Source organism: Aethalodelphis obliquidens, unplaced genomic scaffold (assembly GCF_003676395.1).
Source record: "Aethalodelphis obliquidens isolate GAN/ISIS:26980383/991018 unplaced genomic scaffold, ASM367639v1 scaffold28, whole genome shotgun sequence".
Classification (NCBI taxonomy): domain Eukaryota; kingdom Metazoa; phylum Chordata; class Mammalia; order Artiodactyla; family Delphinidae; genus Aethalodelphis; species Aethalodelphis obliquidens.
Genome location: NW_020837972.1, coordinates 8,923,891 through 8,946,322, shown reverse-complemented (window position 1 = coordinate 8,946,322; position 22,432 = coordinate 8,923,891). Strand labels below are relative to the sequence as shown.

At 45.7% G+C, this 22,432-nt stretch overlaps 1 protein-coding gene and 1 long non-coding RNA gene across 6 annotated transcripts in view; both read right to left on the bottom strand.

Annotated features, from left to right (window-relative positions):
• PTPN11 (protein tyrosine phosphatase non-receptor type 11) overlaps nucleotides 1-22,432 on the bottom strand; it is a 78,264-nt gene that overhangs the window by 18,783 nt on the left and 37,049 nt on the right. For 2 of the 5 annotated variants that reach the window (XM_027124627.1, XM_027124632.1), the window contains exons 7-12: nucleotides 11,819-11,915; nucleotides 9,885-9,962; nucleotides 9,075-9,154; nucleotides 8,790-8,948; nucleotides 4,458-4,589; nucleotides 203-369 (exon numbers count right to left, since the gene is read on the bottom strand). In XM_027124627.1, coding sequence (XP_026980428.1) covers nucleotides 203-369; nucleotides 4,458-4,589; nucleotides 8,790-8,948; nucleotides 9,075-9,154; nucleotides 9,885-9,962; nucleotides 11,819-11,915 — 713 coding nt within the window. The remainder of the gene's footprint in view (nucleotides 1-202; nucleotides 370-4,457; nucleotides 4,590-8,789; nucleotides 8,949-9,074; nucleotides 9,155-9,884; nucleotides 9,963-11,818; nucleotides 11,916-22,432) is intronic. The other 3 variants (XM_027124628.1, XM_027124630.1, XM_027124629.1) reach the window with 3 other exon arrangements.
• On the bottom strand, nucleotides 11,922-18,598 carry LOC113629816 (uncharacterized). The gene is made up of 3 exons (XR_003436700.1): nucleotides 15,219-18,598; nucleotides 14,532-14,600; nucleotides 11,922-14,426 (listed from the first exon to the last, which is right to left on the bottom strand). It is a non-coding gene; the product is annotated as an uncharacterized LOC113629816 (long non-coding RNA).

Here is a 22,432-nt window from a genome sequence, read left to right as displayed (position 1 = left end):
TGTGCCCCACCACCCCCAGGTACACGGTGGTCCCGTAGGATCTAGAAGAAATGTACTTTGGGTCAAAGTGGTCCCTTAATGCCTCAAACAAAGATTAAATTTTTCCCTCAGTTAAAGAGCTGGGGATGGGCAGGTAAAAACAAGCCCCCTGGGCATCAGGACACGGGACAGGCAGCGCCCTAGAGGTGGGAGGGTTCGTCACCTGCAGTGAACCACCACAGGCCCCGCGTCCGTGATGCTCTCCTGCTTATGGTGGACCTCCTCCAGGAAGTCCAGCACGCCCCCGGGGTCACTGGGCACTCCGTGGTCCGGCCAGGTCCGAAAGTGGTATTGCCAGACCGTTCTCTCCGTATTCCCCTGGAGTAAAGCCAAGAAAAACCAGAAAAGAATAAAATAAATCAAGGGGTTGAGGACTCGTCTGGTCCCCATCTTTCCCAGATCCTACGTGAGCCAGGGGACCAGGCCCGCACAGAGCCTCCTCACACACTGTTTACAGGTCCCCTGCACGAGTTTCCCAGATCTCTCCTCCTTTTGGGTCTGGCTGAGCAATCCTGGAGGCAACCCTTGGCCTCTGCCATAAGAACCAAGATGTCTTGTACGGCTATTTGTTCTTCAGGAAACTACTGCCTGAATCGGTCTCTGAATCCTCAGCCAGGGGCAGATGAGGTCCCTGACCCTCCTCATCCAAGTGCAGCTCTACCTGGGAGGCAACTGAGCCCTCTGGGACTCAGGGCTCTCCTCCCACCAGATGAGAAAACGGGTATTCCCTCAAGCACTTGTTCCTCTTTGTCTTTTTGTACCTGGCCCTCTTCCCCTCCCCCAACACACACTTTTATTATAATATGATATTTAAACCTCTGTTTGCTGCAAAGCAGATAAGAAGACAGGCTTTGCAATCAGATGGGTGGATTTAGGCCCAAACTTCAGGATTCACACTCACTGCGGCCCCTGGACATCTCTAAGCCTCAACTTCTTCATTTGCCGATGGAGATAAGAATCTCTCAGTCACAATACCATTGTGAGGACTAAACAACGTCAATTAAACACACAGCCACTGCGCAGGAGACAGTTAAGAGACTCAGCACACTGGTGCTCTTCTGAGGACTGACATTAATAAAGGTCAACAAGGGTACCAAGACCACAAAAAACCAAAAAGCATTGTGTTCTGGGTCTACCCAGATTAGATCACTGTAACGGCACTATTCGTTACTACATCTTCTTCCGACATATCTGGAGACAATCCAAGCTAAGTAACATTTTTAAAGGCGATTTAAAAAAAGAGAGAGAGAGTATAACTAGACCAGTGTCCACCACCAGTAACCTTCAGAACATCCAGGGAATCTGAACCACAATCAAGATCCTTTCTTGAATTATGTGCATTTAATTTGCTGAGCCAGAAAAAGATTTTTCTGGATGTTACCAGTGAGCTAAAGATCAGGGGGCTACCAGGGTCACAGAAAGGACAGGGAACGAGAGAGATCCAGCGCCCGGAGCATCCTTGCTCCTCGTCCTTCGTAAATGGCCACTGAGGTCTCTGCTCCCACCCCTCCTTCCCAAGCAATCAGGAGGCTTAAATGAGATCATGTGATAGCACTTTAGAAAACATGGAATGAGCTCTACAAAACAGCAGATAATCTGTGACCAGCAATTCTGGAGAAATGATTGGTCCCATGTCAGCACCTGCATCCGAGGGTGCAAAACACAAACCCAAACGCCAACATTTCCCGTACCTGCTCCTCCCAAATCTCCGATAACAAGAAGATGGATGGTTTATCACTAAAACTGAAGAAAAATCCACCTGCTACTGAGAAACACCTGATGATGAGAAGATGGGTAGTTTATCACTAAACCTGAAGAAAAACCTATCCGGAATCTTTGTCCGATGTCCTCTAAATCTCTGTCTCATTTCTGCTGGACAACTCCTCTCTCAGTCTCTGCAATTGAACCTCCACCCTCTCCCCACAACTGCACCCCCGCTGACATCAGAAGTTTGACATCCCACCCTGGACCACAACTACCAAGGCTTCCAGCTCACTTCAGTCCCCCGACCACCTCAGGGAACTCACCAGACCACAGAGCCCCTCCATCCACCCTCTGCCTGCCTCCTCCTGCCCTTGCTGCTGGCTTGCCCAGCTCAGATTCCACGCACTCTCCTCACAGCCACTCTCCAACACAGACCTCCACTCCCTCCACCCTCTCTCCATCCACTGCACACACAAACACACACACCCCGCCCCGCCCCAGCAAAGCCCCAAGCCTGGACGAACCTAACCACCCACTTTCTCTGTTTTGTACCCAAGGAACAGAGTGTCCTTGGAGAAAACTCACACCAGGTGACTGGTATCACTGAATGTTCATCTTCACCACCTCAATGGGCACTCAGCACTGCCCAGAAATTTACTGGATTTCTTGCTTTGCTACACAATGACTATTTCATCCTTTCCCTACTTTCCTCAAACATTTCGCCTCTTCTTATTCCCTTTGAATGTCAATGGATGGCCTTGCCTCAGGCCTGAAAGAGAATTTAGAGCAAATCCCTGTCAGCTCCCCTCCCTATATCTGTGGCCACCTTCTCCTCTTTCCCTCCTGTGGCCAAGAAGTGCTACCCCCATCGATCAAAACCAACCCATCCACGATGCTCTAGATCCCACGCCCCTCCTCATCCAGCCTCCACCCTTGCCTCCCTGGCATCCTCGCCTTGACGTCTCAAAGGCATCTCAAACTTTACGTGTCCAGCAGGTTGCGCTTCATCCTCCCTCCCTCCTCAAATCTGCTGCAGCCCTCGCCCCTCATTCACACCATCATCAAACCCCTTCACATTTACATCCACAATTATCTCCAGTCAGTCTCCTTCTTTCCATTGCCCCTACCATCTTTTACCCAAACGATTCAAGCCCTACCATCCTGTACATCTTCCAGCTTTTCAGACCTCTGCCACAGTGCCACCGTCCACTCAGACTCAAAACCCTACGACGTCTGATTCCGCCTCCTCCTCCAATAGCCAAACTATCCCTACACACCCTACAGACTTCACCCCCCCAAGGGGTCTCTCACATCCCTCGCTTCTCTTCTAGAGTTTATTCTGGCATTTTATATCATATTCATTTCCAAAGGAAGGGAAAAGAAGCAAAACGTGGAGAGAGGCCATCAGACCTAGACCTCTGCGGAGCCCTCCTGGTTACAGGCGTCCTGGCCACTGGAGTCACTCCATCCCACTCTTCCCTCGGGGGGGGCTGTAGGACACCTTCCTGGCACCTGTCTCCACATGTGTCCACTTGGCACAAGAACCGTCACGGGTCCAACACCAGCCAATGAATAAAATTTACATTTCTTTTTTTTTTTTTTTTGGCCATGCCTGCGGCATGTGGGATCTTAGTTCCCCAACCAGGGATCGAACCTGGGCCCTCTACAATGGAAGCACAGAGTCCTAACCCCTGGACCAAAAGGGAAGTCCCTAAAATTTACATTTCTTCACGTGAGAGTTAAGGCTCTTCCCAACTTGGTCCCAACCTCTCTCAACCCGTTTACTCCCTCAATTCCCCACTTGCCTTCATTCCCTGTAAACCCCATTTCCTTGACGCTGGCACTTCAGAACCCTGGCTGACAATGACACTTCATCTGGCAGGCCCTCTCTCCGCCATCTTCTCCCACAGAGACCCCGACCTAAAGGCCCACCCTCTTCTGAGACGGTCTCCCTGATGCCCCGGCTGGAAGCCCAGCCTCGGCAGAACTCCAGCACCTTAGACGGGTGTGACAGCCGGTGTCTGCTCGACAGCACAGGACTTTGCATACGTGGCTTCTCTCGGCTACATGACTGCAATTCCCTGGGGACAAAGGCGATTTCGCTTACCTTTGTGTCCCCAAAGGACTTTGAAAAAGTAAGCCCCTCTCACCATGCAATTATAATGAATCCAAATCTTGTTGGATTCAAAGTTAGTCACCCCAGGGACAAACCTGAACTACAAGCAATTAAAAGCTGATGCCATGGAATTTGGTCACTGAACAGGCCTCAGGGCCTTTGCACTCACTGCTCCCTCCGCTTAGAACACTCCTCTCCTGACCCTCTGGATGCTGCTCCACCTTCAGGTCTCAGCTTGCGTGGCACCCCCTCAGAGAAGCCCTCCCTGTTTACTCCATCTCGGGTACCCAGTCACTCTCTAACATACCATCCTGTGGCTTTCACAGCTGGAGCACAATCGGAAAGCTTAGTTGGTTATTTACTCCTTAACCTTCCACCTCCCTAGGTTGTGTGGGGGCAGGGACTGTGCTGGTCTGGTTTGCGATGTATCAGTAGTACCTTGACGGTGCCTGGCACATAGAAGGCTCCTGATAGATGGATGTTACTCAGTGAGTGAACAAATGCCTGAAGGTATGCAGACAGGAGTAACCGCACGACCCTGGATTAGCGCACACCATGCGCAGTTACCAAAGTCTCTAAAGTACGACAATATACTTACTTGTCCAACCTTCGAAAGTTTAAGTTCTCTTAACGTATAGTCATGAGCAGCACTTTCTTTGACGTTCCTAACGCGCATGACCCCGTATTCTTTTAGTGCATACTCATCAGGCCAGTATTTGACACATTTACTCTGGAAGGGATCAGAGAAAAGACAGTTAATCTCTGTGAACTCTGACATGAAAGCCGAAACCAAAAGAAAACCAACGTTCAAGTCTTCCTTGATGACCACTAACATGGAAAACGGCCTGTCTGGTATCTAACTGTTGGGTTTTGAAAGAAGGAAAGAAGAATTCAAAAAGAAAAGCACGTGTGTGGAGAACCAGGGAGAAGTGGGAAGAGAAAGCTGCTGTTGCAAAATTGCCTAATTTAAGCCAGGTCCAAGGAGAGTCAGTGTTTGCTTATTTCTCTCTAAAGAACCAAAGAGGCAGAAAGAAGGGGACTACCCAGTATGAGTGTGCTGCCTAGCATGCACTCAGTTCTGAATTCCAGAGATCTACCAGTCACTATGCAGGGAAGGCAAGCAGGGGCTCTGGAGGTGGATGGGCTGCCCAACGAGCCAGACTGTCTGGTCCATTTCCGTGCCAGTGTAGGAGGTCTCCCCGCCTTATCTAACCCAAGTGTGAATAACTCCAGCACAGAAAGGCAGCTGATGGGGTTTTGAACCAGCTGCTTTTTCTATATCCAGATCCATCTGATACCTGCTACACACGTCACCTTCGCTTAACTGGGTGCCTGGGAACGCCAAGCCTGCAATAGCTGCTGGCTTCAGAGCAGGCAGATTGGAGAATATGGCACCAAGGGAATCATTCTGGCTGCCAAAGAGGAAGATATTTTGCTCAATGAGAGATGAGTCTGCGTATCTTTGGTGATATGTCCTGGGCAGAGAATGCCTTTGCGTCTTGTTTTCTCCTGGGAGCAGTCACCCACACCACTCACTTTCAACAACAACCAAGACACAAATATCAGCAAGAGAAATCTACCTTGTGCATTAGGGAGACAGAGAAATTCACTGTTATAAAACGAGAAATCAGAGAGCAGCTGCAGACATCCCCACAGTCAATGACTGAGGGAAAGAAAAAAAACATGGCAGGAGGAAAGGTCAACAGAAGAATTAATGGACAGCGTTTACTTTTCTGCTTAGCATGGCTTATGTGGTCTTTTATGTATTATTCTGAATTCAGCTTTCCCTCCACGATCCTGTAGATCCAAAAACCTCTTTGACAGATTTGACACAATTTTTATTATCCCCAAATAAACACTTTGACTATTAAATGTATGCAATGCTGCCACTCTCCAAACAATTCTGAGGACTGCTGGCCGCTCAAAAGAAGACAAATTAAATCACAACTCCTAACATTGTAGCTGACTCTGCATGTCTGCAATCTACTGTGCCCTCCTCCCAGTTTCCCAAACTCTGATGTAAACCTTGGCAAACAAATTCTAAAATGTGAGTGCTAATACTTTAGCTTTTAAATTAAAGCCCAGGAATCAAAGGGAATTCAGAGTCTGGTTTTTCTTCTGTGCACTGGAGGGGATAACAGGCGAACAAGTTACCAGAAACGCTCGCGGGGAGACTGAAAGCCCATCATGTCCTCCTCTCCGGCAGCACAGTACACAGGGAGAATGAGAAAACAGACAAAGGCCGGGAGAAGGAGGTAAGGAGCTGGGGGCAGAGTGACTTGGCCCAACGTCTGTCTATTCTAGGCGTTTCTGGCAGCTCTTCTGAGAGGGACCAATCCTGATCCCTCTGAAGTGACCCGAGAACCCTCTCTTCACAGCCCTCAAGTCCTCTGAGAACAGGTGGCCTCCTACAACTGCAATCAGGCAACAGGCAGGACGGAGGGCTCAGTTTTCCTTTCCATACTTAGAACAGGTGACACTCACCTGAAGCAAAAACTATGAAGACATTTTAACTTGTCCATTAATTCAAGAACATCTACTGTTACTGCAGGCAGCTACTAGAGGAAGCCTTTGTTTCACAATGACCAGACCTGGCCTCAAAGGTATTCAAAAGTGTAACAACTAGCAGTACAATAACAAAAATCTTACAAAATCACATTGCCTTTCACAACTGATATGAAAATTACATTAGAAGGGCTAAAATCCAAAATCACCCATCTGTCTTTTTATAGGGTATGACTGCTACGTTCCATGCAACTTTTACATAAACCAGTTAAAGTATATCTAAATAAAAAGAACTTTGACTAGAACACAAACAAAAACAGAGAACTTTTCCATATTAAAAAATCCACAATGGATGGGTTTACTTTGGGATAACACACAGAGCTGTCACTCAGTGGGATTTGTCTGCTTCTCCATAGGTGTGGGATGTTATAATTTTTAAAAACCTGAAGTGTCATGAAGAGTGCAGGGAGATGGGTACTAGGCATATGTTGCTTGGGGGGAGTGTACACTGGGACAACCACTCTAGAGGGTAGTTGGCAGAATTTATTAAAATTTACAACATGCAAAAGCAAAAACAATAAATAAACAAGAAAAAATAAAAAAAATTCAAAAATGGAAAAAAAAACAAGAGAAAAAAAGAAAAATTAAAAAAATTTTTAAAAAATTTACAACATGCACACCCCCTATGACCTAGCAATTCTTCTTGACATCTGACCTAGAAAAACACTTACCACATACAAAAGCAAGAACAAGATTGTTCACTTCAGCACTGTTTATAAGAGAAATAACTGAAACATTTAAATGCCTAATATATGACAGTTAAACAAATGGTAGTACATCCATACCATGGAATACCATGCAATTACTAAAAAGAATGAGATAGGCCAATATGTACTAACAGAAGAAGTTAGAACATATATTAGGTGGGGAGAAAAGAAACCAAGATACACAATAAAGTTACTGTATGACAGCACTTTTTCATACAGTACTTGTCCGAAAATAGCACTATATACTTCTATAGGAGCATGTATGTATGTGAATACATATACATGTGCAAATGTAGGTATATAATGCCTATTATACACATGCATATGCAAATGCCAAGAAGACAGTGTAGAAGAATACGCATCAAACTGATAAGAGGGTTTATGTTGGAGGAGGGAACAATTGGGTGGACAAGGGATGGTGACAAAGGTAATTTTAATTGTAAGGAGTTTGAATGTTTATCTGAATATATTGTCTGGATAGTTCAAATTAATTTTTTAAATGCTTAGAAGTCCTAAGTATAGTTCACATGACAAGTGAAATCAATGTTTATTGATTAGTCCTCTAATCCCCTGAAGGTACCAGACAGGCCTTCTTACACTCCCTTTATGACCTCTGCTTCTGGACACAATGGGGTAACAGAAACTGGATTTACTCTCCTACCTTAAACCACTAAAATGGAAAAATGAAATGATATATATAATAGGATTAGTAACAAGGACATTTAAAAAATTATTATAAATATATTCCATATGTTCAAAAGGTACAGCAAATGATGGACATGTTAAGAAGAGAGACATAGGATATATTAAAAAGACTCAAATAAAACTTAAATGAAAAGGACAATGTCTACTGTGAAAATTACACTGGATAGGATGAACAGCAGACTCTACTGCAGAAGAAAAGATGAACTGAAACACGTATAGCAAAAGAAACTTATCTAACTTATCCCAAACAGAGGGAAAAAAGTGAACTGAAAATAAATGAAGAAAGTCTCAGTGAGCTATAGGACAACTTCAAACAGCCTAATATATGTGTAATTGGTAACCCAGGACAGGGTGGGTTGGCAGTTCATGTGTGAAGAAATAGTAAACGTTATTCAAATTTGAAGAAAACTATAAACCCACAGACCCAAGAAGCTCCATGAACCCTAAGAAGAAGAAAAAAAGAAAACTACACCAAAGTACGTCATATCAAATTTCTCCTACTCCCTTTTTTCCAGAGGGTCAGAGTAAGCTTACTGTGTTTACTCAGCTTTTTTTTTTTAAATAAATTTATTTATATTTTATTTTTGGTTGTGTCGGGTCTTTGTTGCTACCCACGGGCTTTCTCTAGTTGCGGTGAGCAGGGACTACTCTTCGTTGCGGTGCGCAGGCTTCTCATTGTGATTGCTTCTCTTGTTGTGGAGCACGGGCTCTAGGCGCGCAGGCTTCAGTAGTTGCAGCACATGGGCTCCACAACGCAGGCTCAGTAGTTGTGGCGCACAGGCTTAGCTGCTCTGCGGCACGTGGGATCTTCCTGGATCAGGGCTCGAACCCGTGTCCCCTGCATTGGCAGGCGGATTCTTAACCACTGCGCCACCAGGGAAGTCCCTATTCAGTTCTTAACATGTTCAACCTGACATGTCCAATACTTCAAAAAAGTAGAGTATATAGCATACCTTTCCTCTCTCCACTTCTTTTGTTGTCATGACAATCACTCGGGAGTTCTCTTGAAATACCATCCGCCAAAAGTCATTCACGGTGTTTTGCAGGCAGCCTTGTGTGGCAATGTAACTCTTTTTGGGCTTTGAGTTGTTGCACTTGGTTTCAAATTCAGGCTAGAAATTTAGGAAGAAAATACTTCAAACATTTGAAAACTGCTCTCAGGCCATAAGGAAGGATTTAAAATACAAAAACTGGCTAGCAATATACAGCCAGAAAACACCACGAGAAACAAAGTTTACCATGATAATGTTTGCATTGATGTAATCTGAAACAGGCTCATTGGGATCACCATCGTGTAGGACAACCCTGGTGTGATCAACTGGAAGAAAAAGAGAACATGGTCACAAAGGTACTGAGACCTCTTCAGGACAAATCAGTTCATCCTCAACGAGTCCAAGTTTTGCTCATTTCATGATAAAACAACATTAAAAACTAAATCCTAAACTATAATCTGAATATGATGCCTCATAATGCTTTCTTTAAGAGAATAAAGTAGCAATGTCAATTCCCTGGTTTTGATAATGTACTATGGATATATAGAATATTATCATTGGGAGAAGCTGGATAAAGGGTACATGGGAGCCCTCTATATATTTTTGTAACTTCTTGTGAGTCTAAAATTATTTCAAAACAAAAGTTATTTTTGTTTTTGGGGGTTTTTTTAGAGGAAGAGTAAACTACAGGTAAATGACATGATGTCTGAGATTTGCTTCAAAACAATTCAGGGAGAGAAGAGAAGTGTATCAGAATATAGATGAATCAAGATTGGGCAGGAGTTGACAATTGTTGGAGCTGGGTGATGGGTACGTGTGGGTTCTTTATACTATTCTGTCTACTTTTGAATATATTTTAAACTCTCCATAATAAAAAGGGTGTTTTTTTTAATGAAGTAGAATTAAATACAGTATCTAGACAACAGGATTCTGATGATAGTACCTACTGACCAAATTTTATACAAAAGTACATTACTGATGTTTAAAAAAATCTGAGTGTTCTACCGAAGCAACGCATTTTACACTGAGAAATAGTAATAAAGTTGTATGTCTTACTAGAATAATGTTCTTTTGCTTCAGACTCCCCATCTTTAAAGAATATGATGTTAATCAGAAGAAACATCTGATTGGGATCTTTAAGGGAGGAAAGGGCAATAATATTCTATTTATCAATAGATACTGCATACCACTGTTCCCTTCATCTTTCCCTACATCCCCACATCTTAGTAATGAGTACCATTTAGACCTCTTGAGCAGAAATGAAAACTTAAGACATAAAGAGGGCAATGCTTCCCCAACGTCATTAGGACCATGCTGTGGCTCAAAATGATTCTCTACAAATTCCTCATTGTCTCTCCTCAGTATTAGAAATGCCTCCACTTTCTCCCATCCTCACCTGCACACATTAAAAATATCTATATGGATGTGATATACATATACACTGTGTGTGCGCACCTATGTATACAGAAAGACTATGACACACACACACACACACACACACACACACGCACACACACACGCACACACACACACACACACACACACACACACCCTGGATGGGTTTACAGTATCTGACAAAATAGCTCTGGCCTGAGGAGACATTACAGCAGTGCTCTCCAATCTGATCATGCTGTCAATAAACTTCAATAATAAAGTTTTTGAACACTGAAATATATATACAATTATAGATACACACAAGCCTTTTTTTTTTTTTTTTTTTTTTTTTTTGGCGGTACGCAGGCTTCTCACTGTTGTGGCCTCTCCCGTTGCGGAGCACAGGCTCCGGACGCGCAGGCTCAGCAGCCATGGCTCACGGGCCCAGCCACTCCGCGGCATGTGGGGTCTTCCCGGACCAGGGCACAAACCCGTGTCCCCTGCATCGTCAGGCGGACTCTCAACCATTGTGCCACCAGGGAAGCCCCACACAAGCCTTATTTTTAAATTGGGTAAAAACATTATGCACGCTCTGCCATCAAGCTGCACATCAGATTTAAAATTTACTTTCTTTCTTTTTTTTTTTTTTTAGATAAAAGATGTAAATCAAGAGACGTTCTAAATGTTCCTTCCCTGTCCCATGGCAGACTGCCTTACCCAGCCCACTCTGGAGACCCTGCATTAGAGCTCAGGGCTAAGAGCAGTGACTTTGGGGGCTCCAGTACCAGTTCTCGCACTCACTCCCACTTGTGACCTTGCTAAAATGGTCCCTAAAATGGGGATAATAAGAACTCCTGCTTTGTGTGCATGGGATACGGATTAAGTGAGATATGGACTCAGAGTCTGGCACAGAGACAGCACTCAGGGGAGGTGAGCTATCACAACTGTGTGGTGCCATTTCTGGGATCCTCACCCAAGGCCTACATCCTTCTGGGCCTCTTTTTCACTACAGTTCAACTCAGGCTCTACCTGGCAGCACCTGGGTGTTAAAGGAGGTACTGCTTTATGAATATCACAAGGTCTGCTTCCGAGCAAAGCATAGGTATGCACCTGAATCTCCAGTAATTCGAGCTCAAGGGATGAGGGATGTCGGAAAAGATGAAGGGAACAGTTGGAAGAACCCCCAGGAGGAGCTCGTCTGTTCCCCAGATGAGGGAACAGAGCCCCAGAGGAGGCGTGCTGTCCCCAAGACCCAGGGCTGGACGCTGCAAAGCAAGGACACAAGCCTGGGACCCTTGAGCCTGATGGTGAGACCCTGGGAGATGGCAAGCCTTGAGATGATCTCTCCTACGCAGACAAAATTAATTAATAGAAGGAAACAACCACACACTAAGCCTCCCAGTGGCAATTTTACTCCGTAATCAACATCACAGGAACTCAGTGAATGAGGCCATCCATCCCCAAAACAGCTGATTATTTTGGAAACTACTTACAATTAAAAGAAGCTAAGGCCTTGGATCTGCTGAGAAAGCACATGGCCCCCAGAAAAGTTACTGAGACACTGGGAATCAAAACCTCCAAGAATGACTATTATGGAGAAATACATTGATACTTACAGGGCAGGATGTTTTTATATCTATTTTTGTTTTTATTCTCTTGCCTCTGACCCTCTTTTCTGCTGTAGAGAAGTTTGCATTCCTGTTGTTGTAGTGTCTAGAGAGAAACAAAAGTAAATATTATTATGCACCAAAAGCTTCAAAAAAAAAAAGCTTGACCCAGCACTTCCACTTTAGGGAATTTTTCCTAGGAAATGTTCCAGAGTCGTGGGCAATAGCTACAAGAAAGCTCACCTTAATGCTATATCAAGAGTGGCAGGAACACTGGAAACAACATATATGTCCAACCAGAAAGGACTGCCTAAATAAACACTTTCGTTCATTCATACAAAAGATGTTCTACAGACGTTTAAAAGATATCCTAGGAGAATATTTAATGCCTTGGAATGATGATCAGAGTAAGTATTAACTGAAAAGCAGCTCAGACTTCCAAAACAGTGTCTTACATAAGCCCATATGTCTGCATGCACCTGTGTATATAAGAAATGGCAGAAGGAGGTACACCAAAAAAGTAACGGGGATTATTTTTTTGAGAGCAGTGGGATTATTCTTTTTCTTTTCTTTCTTTTTCTTTTTTAACTGGTTTTTGCCTAAATTTGCTACAATAAATAAATATTTATAAGAAGAGAAACCTTTTAAAATAACAATTATTAAGAATGAAAGCCAGTGAGCATTGGTAGACAGCATCCAAATAATACATATGATCCATGTTCTTGAGGATTTTATGATCTGCCTTTTACCATTGATTGATTCAGAGCAAGCTGAAAGTCAGTTCTCAAATTTGGATCCTGGGGGACAGTAGAAGTAGTTCTGGTGCCACTAGATCATGGGCATGCAAGCTTTGTTAGCAAGGCTTTGGAGTCCTCCTATGCCTCAAACCCATGTCAGTGCCCTGGGCAGCCAGCCTGCGTCTGCACAGACACCCGCTCTCCTATGCTCTGAGGGGAGGGGGCCCCTATCCTCTACCGCAGCCAGAGACGGAGGAGGAGAACTCTCGGGCACCCAAAGCGAGGGGTCAGGAAGGACACCTCTGCAGGTAAAGGAGGTGGGGAACGCGATCAGGGCAAGAGCCTAAACTAGGCAGCCACCGTGGAGCTGGCCCCAGGGGAAGAGAGGATGTGGGGAAGTGGTGAGAAACACCAGCTGCAGAAACAGACAGGAAGGTGGACAAGCTAGGCTGAAGTATTTTCAAGGAGTAGGTTTCATTTTCAAAATTACCACAAGTGCCTCTTCAAGGGACCCTTGGTTTCAAACAAGCCTAATTTGAATGGGAAATCACAAATGGGGCAAATCAAGAAAGTGAAAGGAAGACTAAAAAAAGGGGGGGAAAAGTGTGTTATATATATTTTTAATATATTTATATACGCTAAAATGATTTTCCCTTAGAGATTTCTCTACAAGGAGAGGCAGAGTCAGTATTTCGTAACACAGCAGCCCTGTTAGATTTCCATTTCATTTATCTGAATTTCACAGACAGGTACGAAAGTCAGGAGTTTAAATTGCTAGTTTGACTCTCAGTTTCAAAATGCAATATTTGGCCTTGACACTCAGCTCATAACCAAAGTGTTCAGCCAGTGGAAACCTGGACAGAAATAAAATACAATGTATGCAGAACTCTGACAATCAAACGGTCACTCAAAATTCTTAAATGAGGTCACTTTAAGTAATTACAGCCCTTTGCCTTCTTGGAGCTGGCATTTCCTCTCAACTGTGAGCCAGCCTTACCGTGCAATATTGCTGTGTTAGGAAGAAAGTTTGATCTTGATTATTAGACATTAAGGTGAGGTTCAAACACTATGAACTCAATCAATCACTTAAACATCAACCAAGTGAAGAGAAACAACATCAACAAAAGCTACAATGGGGTGGGGGGAGGGCGGGACACATACTAGGAAATAACTAGGTGCTTGATTCAAAACAAACTTGACAGCAAAGCATTCAAGTGTTCACTTATGAAACAAACCTCAAGTGATGCTTCACTTGTGGAGGGCACACTGCCAGAGCAATCTCTAGAAAAGGCACATTTCACCCAGGCCCGCCCTGTTTAATCACCTTCAGTTTCTCCCTCTGCCTTCAAGATCAAATGCACGCTTTTCAGAACAACTCAGGAAACCTTCTCTGAGCTAATGGGAGGCCTGCCTCTAACCTCAGCTTCTGCTTCGCCAAGTTACTATCCTGTCCGTGCCTCAGTGTCCTCAAGTGTAAAGTGGGGCTAATCCTAATTACCCACCCCATAGGGTTGGTGTTAAGAGTTAAGGCGCACTGTCTACACTCTAGCCACACCAAATATACACAAGGGTCTTGAACTCACCATGTTTCTTCAGGCCTTCATGTTTTTATCCATGCCATCCCCTCTGCCTAGAATTCCCTTTCTCTGCCTTGAGTACCTATGAATGGTTACATTTTACTTACTCATTAGGACCCACCCCAAATACCTCCTCCTCTGGGAAGCTCTCCTGACCCACTCAGCACGACCTCCCTGTGGCTCACAATACCAGTTCAAGGGCTGCAGCACCTCCCTCCGTGAGTACGCTCATCACACTGAATCCCAGCTACGTTTTTGCAATCTTGTCTCTTCTATTAGACAGCATGGACCACCCTTGTTTGCCTGCAAACAGCACAGCATCCAGCACAAAGTAGGCACTCAAAATGTATCCGCTGAATGAACAAATAAATACAGAAGGGGGTGGAGGGAGACATACAAACCACAGACCATCATGGCGATGGCCTCGGCACTGCAGGGCCCACACTCAGCATCCCATGCTGACACTGCCGGCCTGGCCTTCAACATAAAGAAAAACCACGTAGGCAAAATATTAAAACAGCATTTCCCGATCTTTAGTCATTTGAAAAGCATCTTCAAGATGCTGTGCCATCTCAGCACATCACCTGTTATATCAATTGTTTTCTTAAATTAACAGCCTCTTTTTTCCCTTCAGAAAATGTATTTCAAAAGGAAACTGCATATTATTAGCACACATGAAAACCAGTATCACTTGCCATATATGGAAGGTAACCAGAAAAAGGAATATAATAAAAACAAAATATTGTCAAATTCTACCTGGATACTGTAGCATGCCTGAGACTCTGTAAAGGAAAAGGGACACTGGCAGGTGTTAGAGGTAGGTGTTAGAGGCATACTAAAACTGTACTCAGACCTTCTCCTAAGCCACGTCAAAAGGAATGGGTATGGGTTAAAAAAAGAGAAAAACCTTCCTCATTCGCTAATTTGATCTTACTGTAATGGGGTGCCCCGGAAAATCATCTCACACACCAAGAACACTTTGCTAGAATAATCCAGAGTTCCAGGCCAGGGAAATCCTCACCAATACCCATAGCATGTTGGCTAGACCATCTACTCAGCTCAGCCTCTGGCTTCCCTCATCCTGCATTAAGTTACCAATTGCATCTTCCATGCGGATTTGAGGTTTGAACAGCACACAAGTTGAGACAGTTTGGGCCCTGGAGTGTTCCAGAAAGGACAGGCCCAGAGGCCCTGTGTCCCAGGCGCAGTAGGGTGCTAACCGCCAGCGGCTGGCTGGCAGCTGTCACGGATTAGTAATGACTAACAGTGTGCCTCTCCCCTCCAGCCCCGCTCCTTCCTCCGTGCCCATTAGCCCATTCTCATCTGCGCCTGGGGCCCAAGTTGCCTGAACACATTTCATTTCCCACAGTGGAAGGCTGCCATCCATCTCGAGTGAGACTGAAAATAAAAAGAACTCAGAAGTTGTCACTTTCCATGTTCTGCCTGCAGAGGCTCCCCGACTGCACCCGAGATAATCAGCTACCGCCTGCTAAGGGGCGCTTCCTTCCCAGCAGCAGCAGGCTGATGGCCGGAAGAGGCAGGAGAATAGCCACCAAGCCCTGCCCCCAGGAGTTTACAATCCCTTCAAGGATGATCTTCCACAACCTCCCTCTCAGCTGCCCCCAGGGCACCAAAAGCTGTGAATGACCTGCGGCTGAATGTCACTGTCTCCATCCCCATTCTCCACTGGGCCTGGCAGGATGCCAGTGATAAGGCGTGGGACAGGCAACGAGAAAGCTGGGGCACAGGCTGCAAGATACCCCATTTTCCCACGTAAAACAACCAAAGGGTTTGCAACCAAGGATGAACCCTCAGAAAGGACCAGAGGCTAGTTACAGTCACCTGATTACATGAATCAACGGTGATCAACAAATGGATTATATCAAACTTTTAAGCGTTTATAAAAGGCATGAAGAGAAAGGCAATCCCCAATCCACATCGTACATTAGGCGTGCCCAGCAGCATGACCGAGTGTGGATGGAACAGGTGTTCACAATGCAGAACGGTCCCTCACAGCTATGGCTGTTGAACATCTGTGCTCCCCACACCTGGACCCCTGCCAGCCTCCAGCCTAAATGCCAGTAGCAGCACCCCCAGTCACCGTGATGACCAAAAGAGACCCTCACAGGCTTCCAAAGTCCTCTGATTAAAGACCACTGGAACCGGCTCTTGACCAGAATGTCACGAATGCAAGTGGAGAAACAGGATCAAAGAAAGACAGACAAACAACAAATGAATGGGCAGAGCCAGGCAGCCCCATGTGCCAGGACAGTGGCCTGAGAACCATTTGCCTGCACTGCTCTGAGCAACAGGGACAAATTGCTGAGGGAAAAAAAAATAACGCCACTAATCACTAAGGCCAGACCAAACTGTACAGTATTTTTACAAACAAAGCTACAGGGACTTCCCTGGCGGTCCAGTGGTTAAGACTCCACGCTTCCACTGCAGGCGGCACTGGTTTGATCCCTGGTCGGGGAGCTAAGATCCCACATGCTGCGCTAGGTGGCCACAGACAACAACAAAACAAAAAACCAAAGCTACGAGGGGAGGAGACAAGACCAACAAAATACTGGTAAGTGTTACAGCCGAGCGTTGGGAAAAAGAAGGCCCAGCGTCCTGTTTTCTCAACTTTGGCGTGTGTGAAAACTTCAATAATAAAAGAACGTTTTTATAAATTATAAAAAGATAAAAATGTAAAAGCTCCTATTAACTCTCCCCCTACCCCACTCACGGCTGGTCACCTGAAGGAGAGAAAGAGGGCTGAGGACGGCTGTCAGGCAGATGGCCTCTCTGGTGGGGGCCACAAATAATAAGACAGCAGTAACCACGTAGACAGGCGCCAGACTGGGCCTTCTTCCCGGTCTGAATGAACTTCTGTTTCCCTTTGGCATCTGCCCTCCACACAGAGGAACACTGGAATTCTCACTCCGTCCTCTTTACTGCAAACTCTGTGGTGTTACCAGGCACCACCAGCAGGTGAAAGCCCCCACTTCCAGATGCCATGCTGCACGGCCTGTCACCACTTCCCCACGGTGGAGTTGGGGAGGCTCGTCCCCAATGAGTCTGCGGCATCATCCAGGAGTGAAAGGGCAGCTGGAGATTCTCATCACCAGAGAAGGTCCCAACTGATGGACAAGCACTTACAGAGCACCGTGAGGGACAAAACCAATGCAAGGTTTGGTTCCTTTCCAGGTGCTTGTTTGAAGCTAAGTCACCTCCTTCCCCCAACAAGGTGAAGCAGAAAAACAAACCTAGAAGACACGGTCCCCAGAGGAGAAGAGGTTCTGACATAGGAAACAGCAGCAAACAGTACAAGACAAATCTATCATTAATAATCTATGATTAAGTGTGTAATTAATTATGTGGTGTGGAATTTAGGGAGTGAGATCCATGAAAACTAAGTGAAGCAGGTTTCTGGGAGGAGGTGAGGCCTGAGGCAAGTGAGGGGCTAAGATGGGTACAAGGAAGGGAGGAAAACATCCCGGCAAGTTAGGGACATAAGCAAAGGTGGCTAAGAGGCCAGAGTTAGTGGCCTCAGAGTTAGGGTGAAGGAAACTGGTCAAAGGGCCTGGAAGCTGAGTTCTGTCAGTGTGGGAAATGAGGTTAGGTGGGGAGATGGGGGGCCTTGAGAACTGGGCGGGAGATCTTCAACAGCTGAGAAGCACAGCACGGTAGACTTAGAGTCAGAAGTTCTGGAAGTTCAAACCACAGCCAACTACTTGCTAGCCACATCCTTGGGGACAACTTTCTCCCTTCTTCTGGGCTTCAGTGTCTTCATATTCAAAATGAAAATGCTATGCCTCTGGTGGGAAATCGGGAGCCACTGAAGGTTTTTGAGCAGAAGAGTGACAGGAGAAATGCTGAGAGTAGATTAGCATGAAGGGCGAATGGAAGGGCAGAGGCCGAGAGTAAAAGGGCAGCTGGTGTCTTGTGAGGCGATGAGAGCCTGCACCCCTGGCATCAGGCGAGACTCCTGTCTCTGCTGCTGCCCACCTGGGCAGTCCTGGGCAGGTGCCTTGATCTCTCAGAGCACCCAGGGACACAAGATCTACCTACCGCATAAGATCTGGGGATGCAATGAGATGATTTCCCTAGCCCAAAATGCAGCACCAAGCAGACAATAAATGCTAATTTCTTTCCTTCCTCTAAGACCACAAAGACAACTAGGAAAGAAAAATCAACCAGACCTGGTGAATGGCAAGGTATGGGAGAAAGATGAGTTAAGGGATGCTCTGAGGATTCCAGCCTACAGGGTCAGAGAATACACAGGACAACCACCAGAGATGAGAAGTAGAAGGGTATATTTGGTCTGAAGGGGAAAATAACAAAATAACAGGTCTGGTTGTGAATGCTTGAGTTTGAAGAGCTATTACAGCCAAGAAGAAGTGTGGAAGGCACAATTCAAAAGGTAGAACCAGGGCTTCCCTGGTGGCGCAGTGGTTGAGAGTCCGCCTGCCGATGCAGGGGACACGGGTTCGTGCCCCTGTCCGGGAAGATCCCACATGCCGCAGAGCGGCTGGGCCCGTGAGCCATGGCCGCTGAGCCTGCGCATCCGGAGCCTGTTGCTCCGCAAAGGGAGAGGCCACAATAGTGAGAGGCCCGCGTAGCACACACACACAAAAAAAAGGTAGAGCCAGAGCCCGGAAGCAACACAAACTTAGCGGTAATCAGAGGAGGGTGAAAATGGATGTGCTCCTCAGTGAAGAGCAAGTTTAAAGCACGATAAGCAGAGGGCCCAGGCCACGTCTTGGAGGACCGCCAGAGTTAACTGGTTGGGAGAAGAAAAAGCAACAAACAGCAAGAAGAGCACACAGGAGGGGAGGAAGGAATAAACCAGGCACATGCCGCTGCGGATCAGAGAAACAAGAAAATGGTGGGAATGAGGAACTGGACAGCTGTCTCAAGAGCGGCTCACGGAAGAAAGAGGCCAGAGAAAAGACTATTGTTTAATCTTAATAAGAAAGCCACTGGTGTCTTCTCGAAGTGTTACTTCAGCATACTGTGGGCTGTCACATTCCAAGGTTAAAGAAGAAAGGGGCTAAGAAGAAATGGAGGCTGCAGCACAGGCCCACAGTGTGGAAAGCAGCAAGGTTGTTCAAAGGCAAAGGGGAAGGTACAGCAGAGATGTGAAAGCACCTGGAAGCACCTTCGGTTCTTCAGTTCTCTGTAAAGATGTCAAGCATCTCCAGCAAATGAAAACAACTCTAAAGAGAAAAACCTGACACTGGAGGGGCACAGAACAAAAGCAAGGGGGGGGGGGGGGGGTGGATGGAGTGGGCTGAAAGAGAAATAGTTCAAAGGAAACAAAGGAATTTCTCCAGAATGGGGCTTGCGGAATAAAACCCTTTAGCCACTGTGATGCTCTGCCCACCAGAAGGGAGCAGCCCTTCTATCAAGCAGCCGGGAGCTCAGGCCTGGATGGAAAAGCCTGGTGACAGTTCAAGGCTGCCCTCCCGGAGCATTTTTAATCATGAGGCTGGAGCCCCGGTTGGGGTAGCTGTTCAATATGGCTTTGCTTAGTCACCAAGCAGAAGATTTCCACTAGAGATCACCAGCAAGAATTATTTTTTGAGACACAGCTTTGGGGTGCAGTTAAAGCCTTGTCTCCATAAAACCTAACTATCTCCAAGTAGAATTTGTGGGTTTGAAGAAAGGCACTAGCTCCTCTGTCGGTTGGCAGAGCTGCTGGTGGAATCCAGGACATCTGTGTGGCTTTCAGAGAAATGCCTGCGATGCCCGTGCAAACGGAGCACAGCTTCAGACCACGACAGGGAAGAGAGGCTTGTATAACAGAAGGAGGCTGGGCTTTAAAAAAAAAAATCCAATTACTAAGGAAAATAAGCTTTAAAGAGCTGAGAAAATAGAAGCCCAGTTAAAAAGGTGTTGTGGAAGGTTTGTCTGTGTGTACTGTGTTTTTTTTTTAATCAGAAACAGAGGGTTCAAAACTAAAATCTGCCTGAAATTCATTACTGCGACCCTGAATGACATCCTTTTAAGCAAGTGTGTGGAGGGGTCTCAGAGACTAATACGTGCATTCACCAAGCCTCGAACAGGGGCTCCAAATGAAAACTGCATGGGAATAAAGACGAACATCTCAAAGCAAAGCCTGGAACGTTCCTCCACACTTTTTAAGCATCAGAAAGCTGTTCCCTATTGAATATAAGCAAAGGGTCTGAAGCCAATACAATTCTCTCTTGCTACGGAAAACAGCTCAGATTCAACACAACACAAATACTTATTTTGTGCCTCCTGTGTGCCAGGCTCTCTGCTGGATTCTGGGGCTACAGTGAACAAAACAGGACTATCTGTCCTTGTGAGGCCCACAGACTGACCCGGACTATTTTTTTAGATAATATGCACACAGCAGCCATAAAACAGCAGGATCAAAGTTTGTCTCTTTATTTTTTCACCAACAGTTTCATTTGAACAAGACCTCTTTTTATTCCAACAGACCTCGTAATGCCATCTGCTTCTGTGGATTCACAGTGACAAGAAACAAACATTAAACCAATAACTACACAAATTATTCACGAATTCCAAGGATGGTAAACTCTACAAAGGAAAGGATCTGCTGCTATGTGCACATATAACAGGAAGAATCAATCCAGGCATAGGGACAGGGATCAAGGAGGTTTCCCTGAGAAAATGACAAATGACCCTGATGCTGGGAACTGAAGAGTGAAGAGACGTTAGCAAGGTGACGTGAGGAAGGAAGAACATTCTAGTACAATCCCACCTGTAACACAATTGAATTAGCTGAAGAATCATATTCCCATTAGGTATGTAATAGGCAGTTCAAACTTTAACATGTCTAAAACGTAAGTTGATCACTTGCCCCAAAACCCATCCCTCCCAGTTTCCCCCAAAACTCATCCCTCCGAGTCTCCCCCAAACCCATTCCTTCCATTCTTCCCCCTCTAAGCAAACCGTAACTCCATCCTACTAATTAATCGCTCAAGCCAAAAACTTTCACCTTATCCTGCCTCACCTCTGTCTTAACCATACAATCTGTCAACTCTACCTTCAAATACTGACAATTCTACCTTCAAAAAAGTCTCAAGTTCTCAAGCACCTCCGCTGCTGCTGCCCTGGTCAAAGCCAACATTATTTCTCTGTTCAAATTATTGCAATTTGCCTCCCTGCCCATCTCGCTGCTTCTGTCCTTCCCCTTACAGACTGTCCTCCATGTGGCAACCTGAGTGATCACCTCACTCCTGTGCTCAAAACTCTCCTTAGATTTTCCATCTTACTCCAAGTAAAAGCCAACAGCTTTACCCTGACCACAGTGCCCCATGGGATCTGACCCCTCCGTTATGGCTCCACCTACATTTCCCTCTTGCTCACCCTTCTCTGATAGTACTGGCCTGTCCGCTGATTGTGCACCACGTGCATTAAGCACATTCCCACTTCAGGGCCTTTGCACTTGCTGTTCCCTTTGCCTGGAATGTTCTTCCTGAGGTTATCTGCATGCCTTGCTCCGTTATTTCCATCAGGTCTCCACTCAAATGCCACTCTGTCAGAGAGCTCTATGTAAAATGGTGATGCCCCCATCAGCACACCCTTTTTATCTTCCCCTACTTTATTTTCTTCACAACACTTATCACCATCTCACATAATGAATACTTACCTGCTTCTTTGTTTACTGTCTGTCTCTCCCAATTGACTCCACAAGGATAAAGACTATGACTTGTTCTCTACTACATCCCCAGAACCTAGAACAGAGACTCCAGCATAGAGTCTGTGCTTAATAAATATTTGTTAAATGAATGAACAAATTAATCACTGCCACCACCAATGGCTACTGTTTGGGGGAGATATTTTGGGGATGTCTGCCCAACTCCCTATAACCTTCATCTGAGAACTATTTTTCCCCAAACACAGTGGTCCATGAAGATGTCTTTGTTCTATGTGATGCTGTCCTTGGACCAGAGATGGATGGCGTCTGAGCCAGTGAAAATCGCTGAGACTTTGATACAATGACTGAAAGTTGCCAGTTTCAATATCTGAAAGGGGTAAGAAGTAAAGTTCGTAAGTCAAGAAGCAAAGGAACCTTCCGCAGGGAAAGAAGAACGAAGCAGGTGTGTGGAGAGCCGAGGTTCTGGATACAGAGGGGGCAGTGAGATGGAAGAGGAGGGTGAAGGCAAAGTCTGGCAGCCGAAGGACTATCAACAGCAAGATTTCCATCCTCAGCTTGGGTCCTGCAGTTAGATGACGTCCAGGCTCAGCTCACAGTGCCCCTTGGCAACTCAGGTCTAGAGACTCAAAAGGGAAGAACAGGCACAGAGAGGGCAGATACCCTACAAATGCAG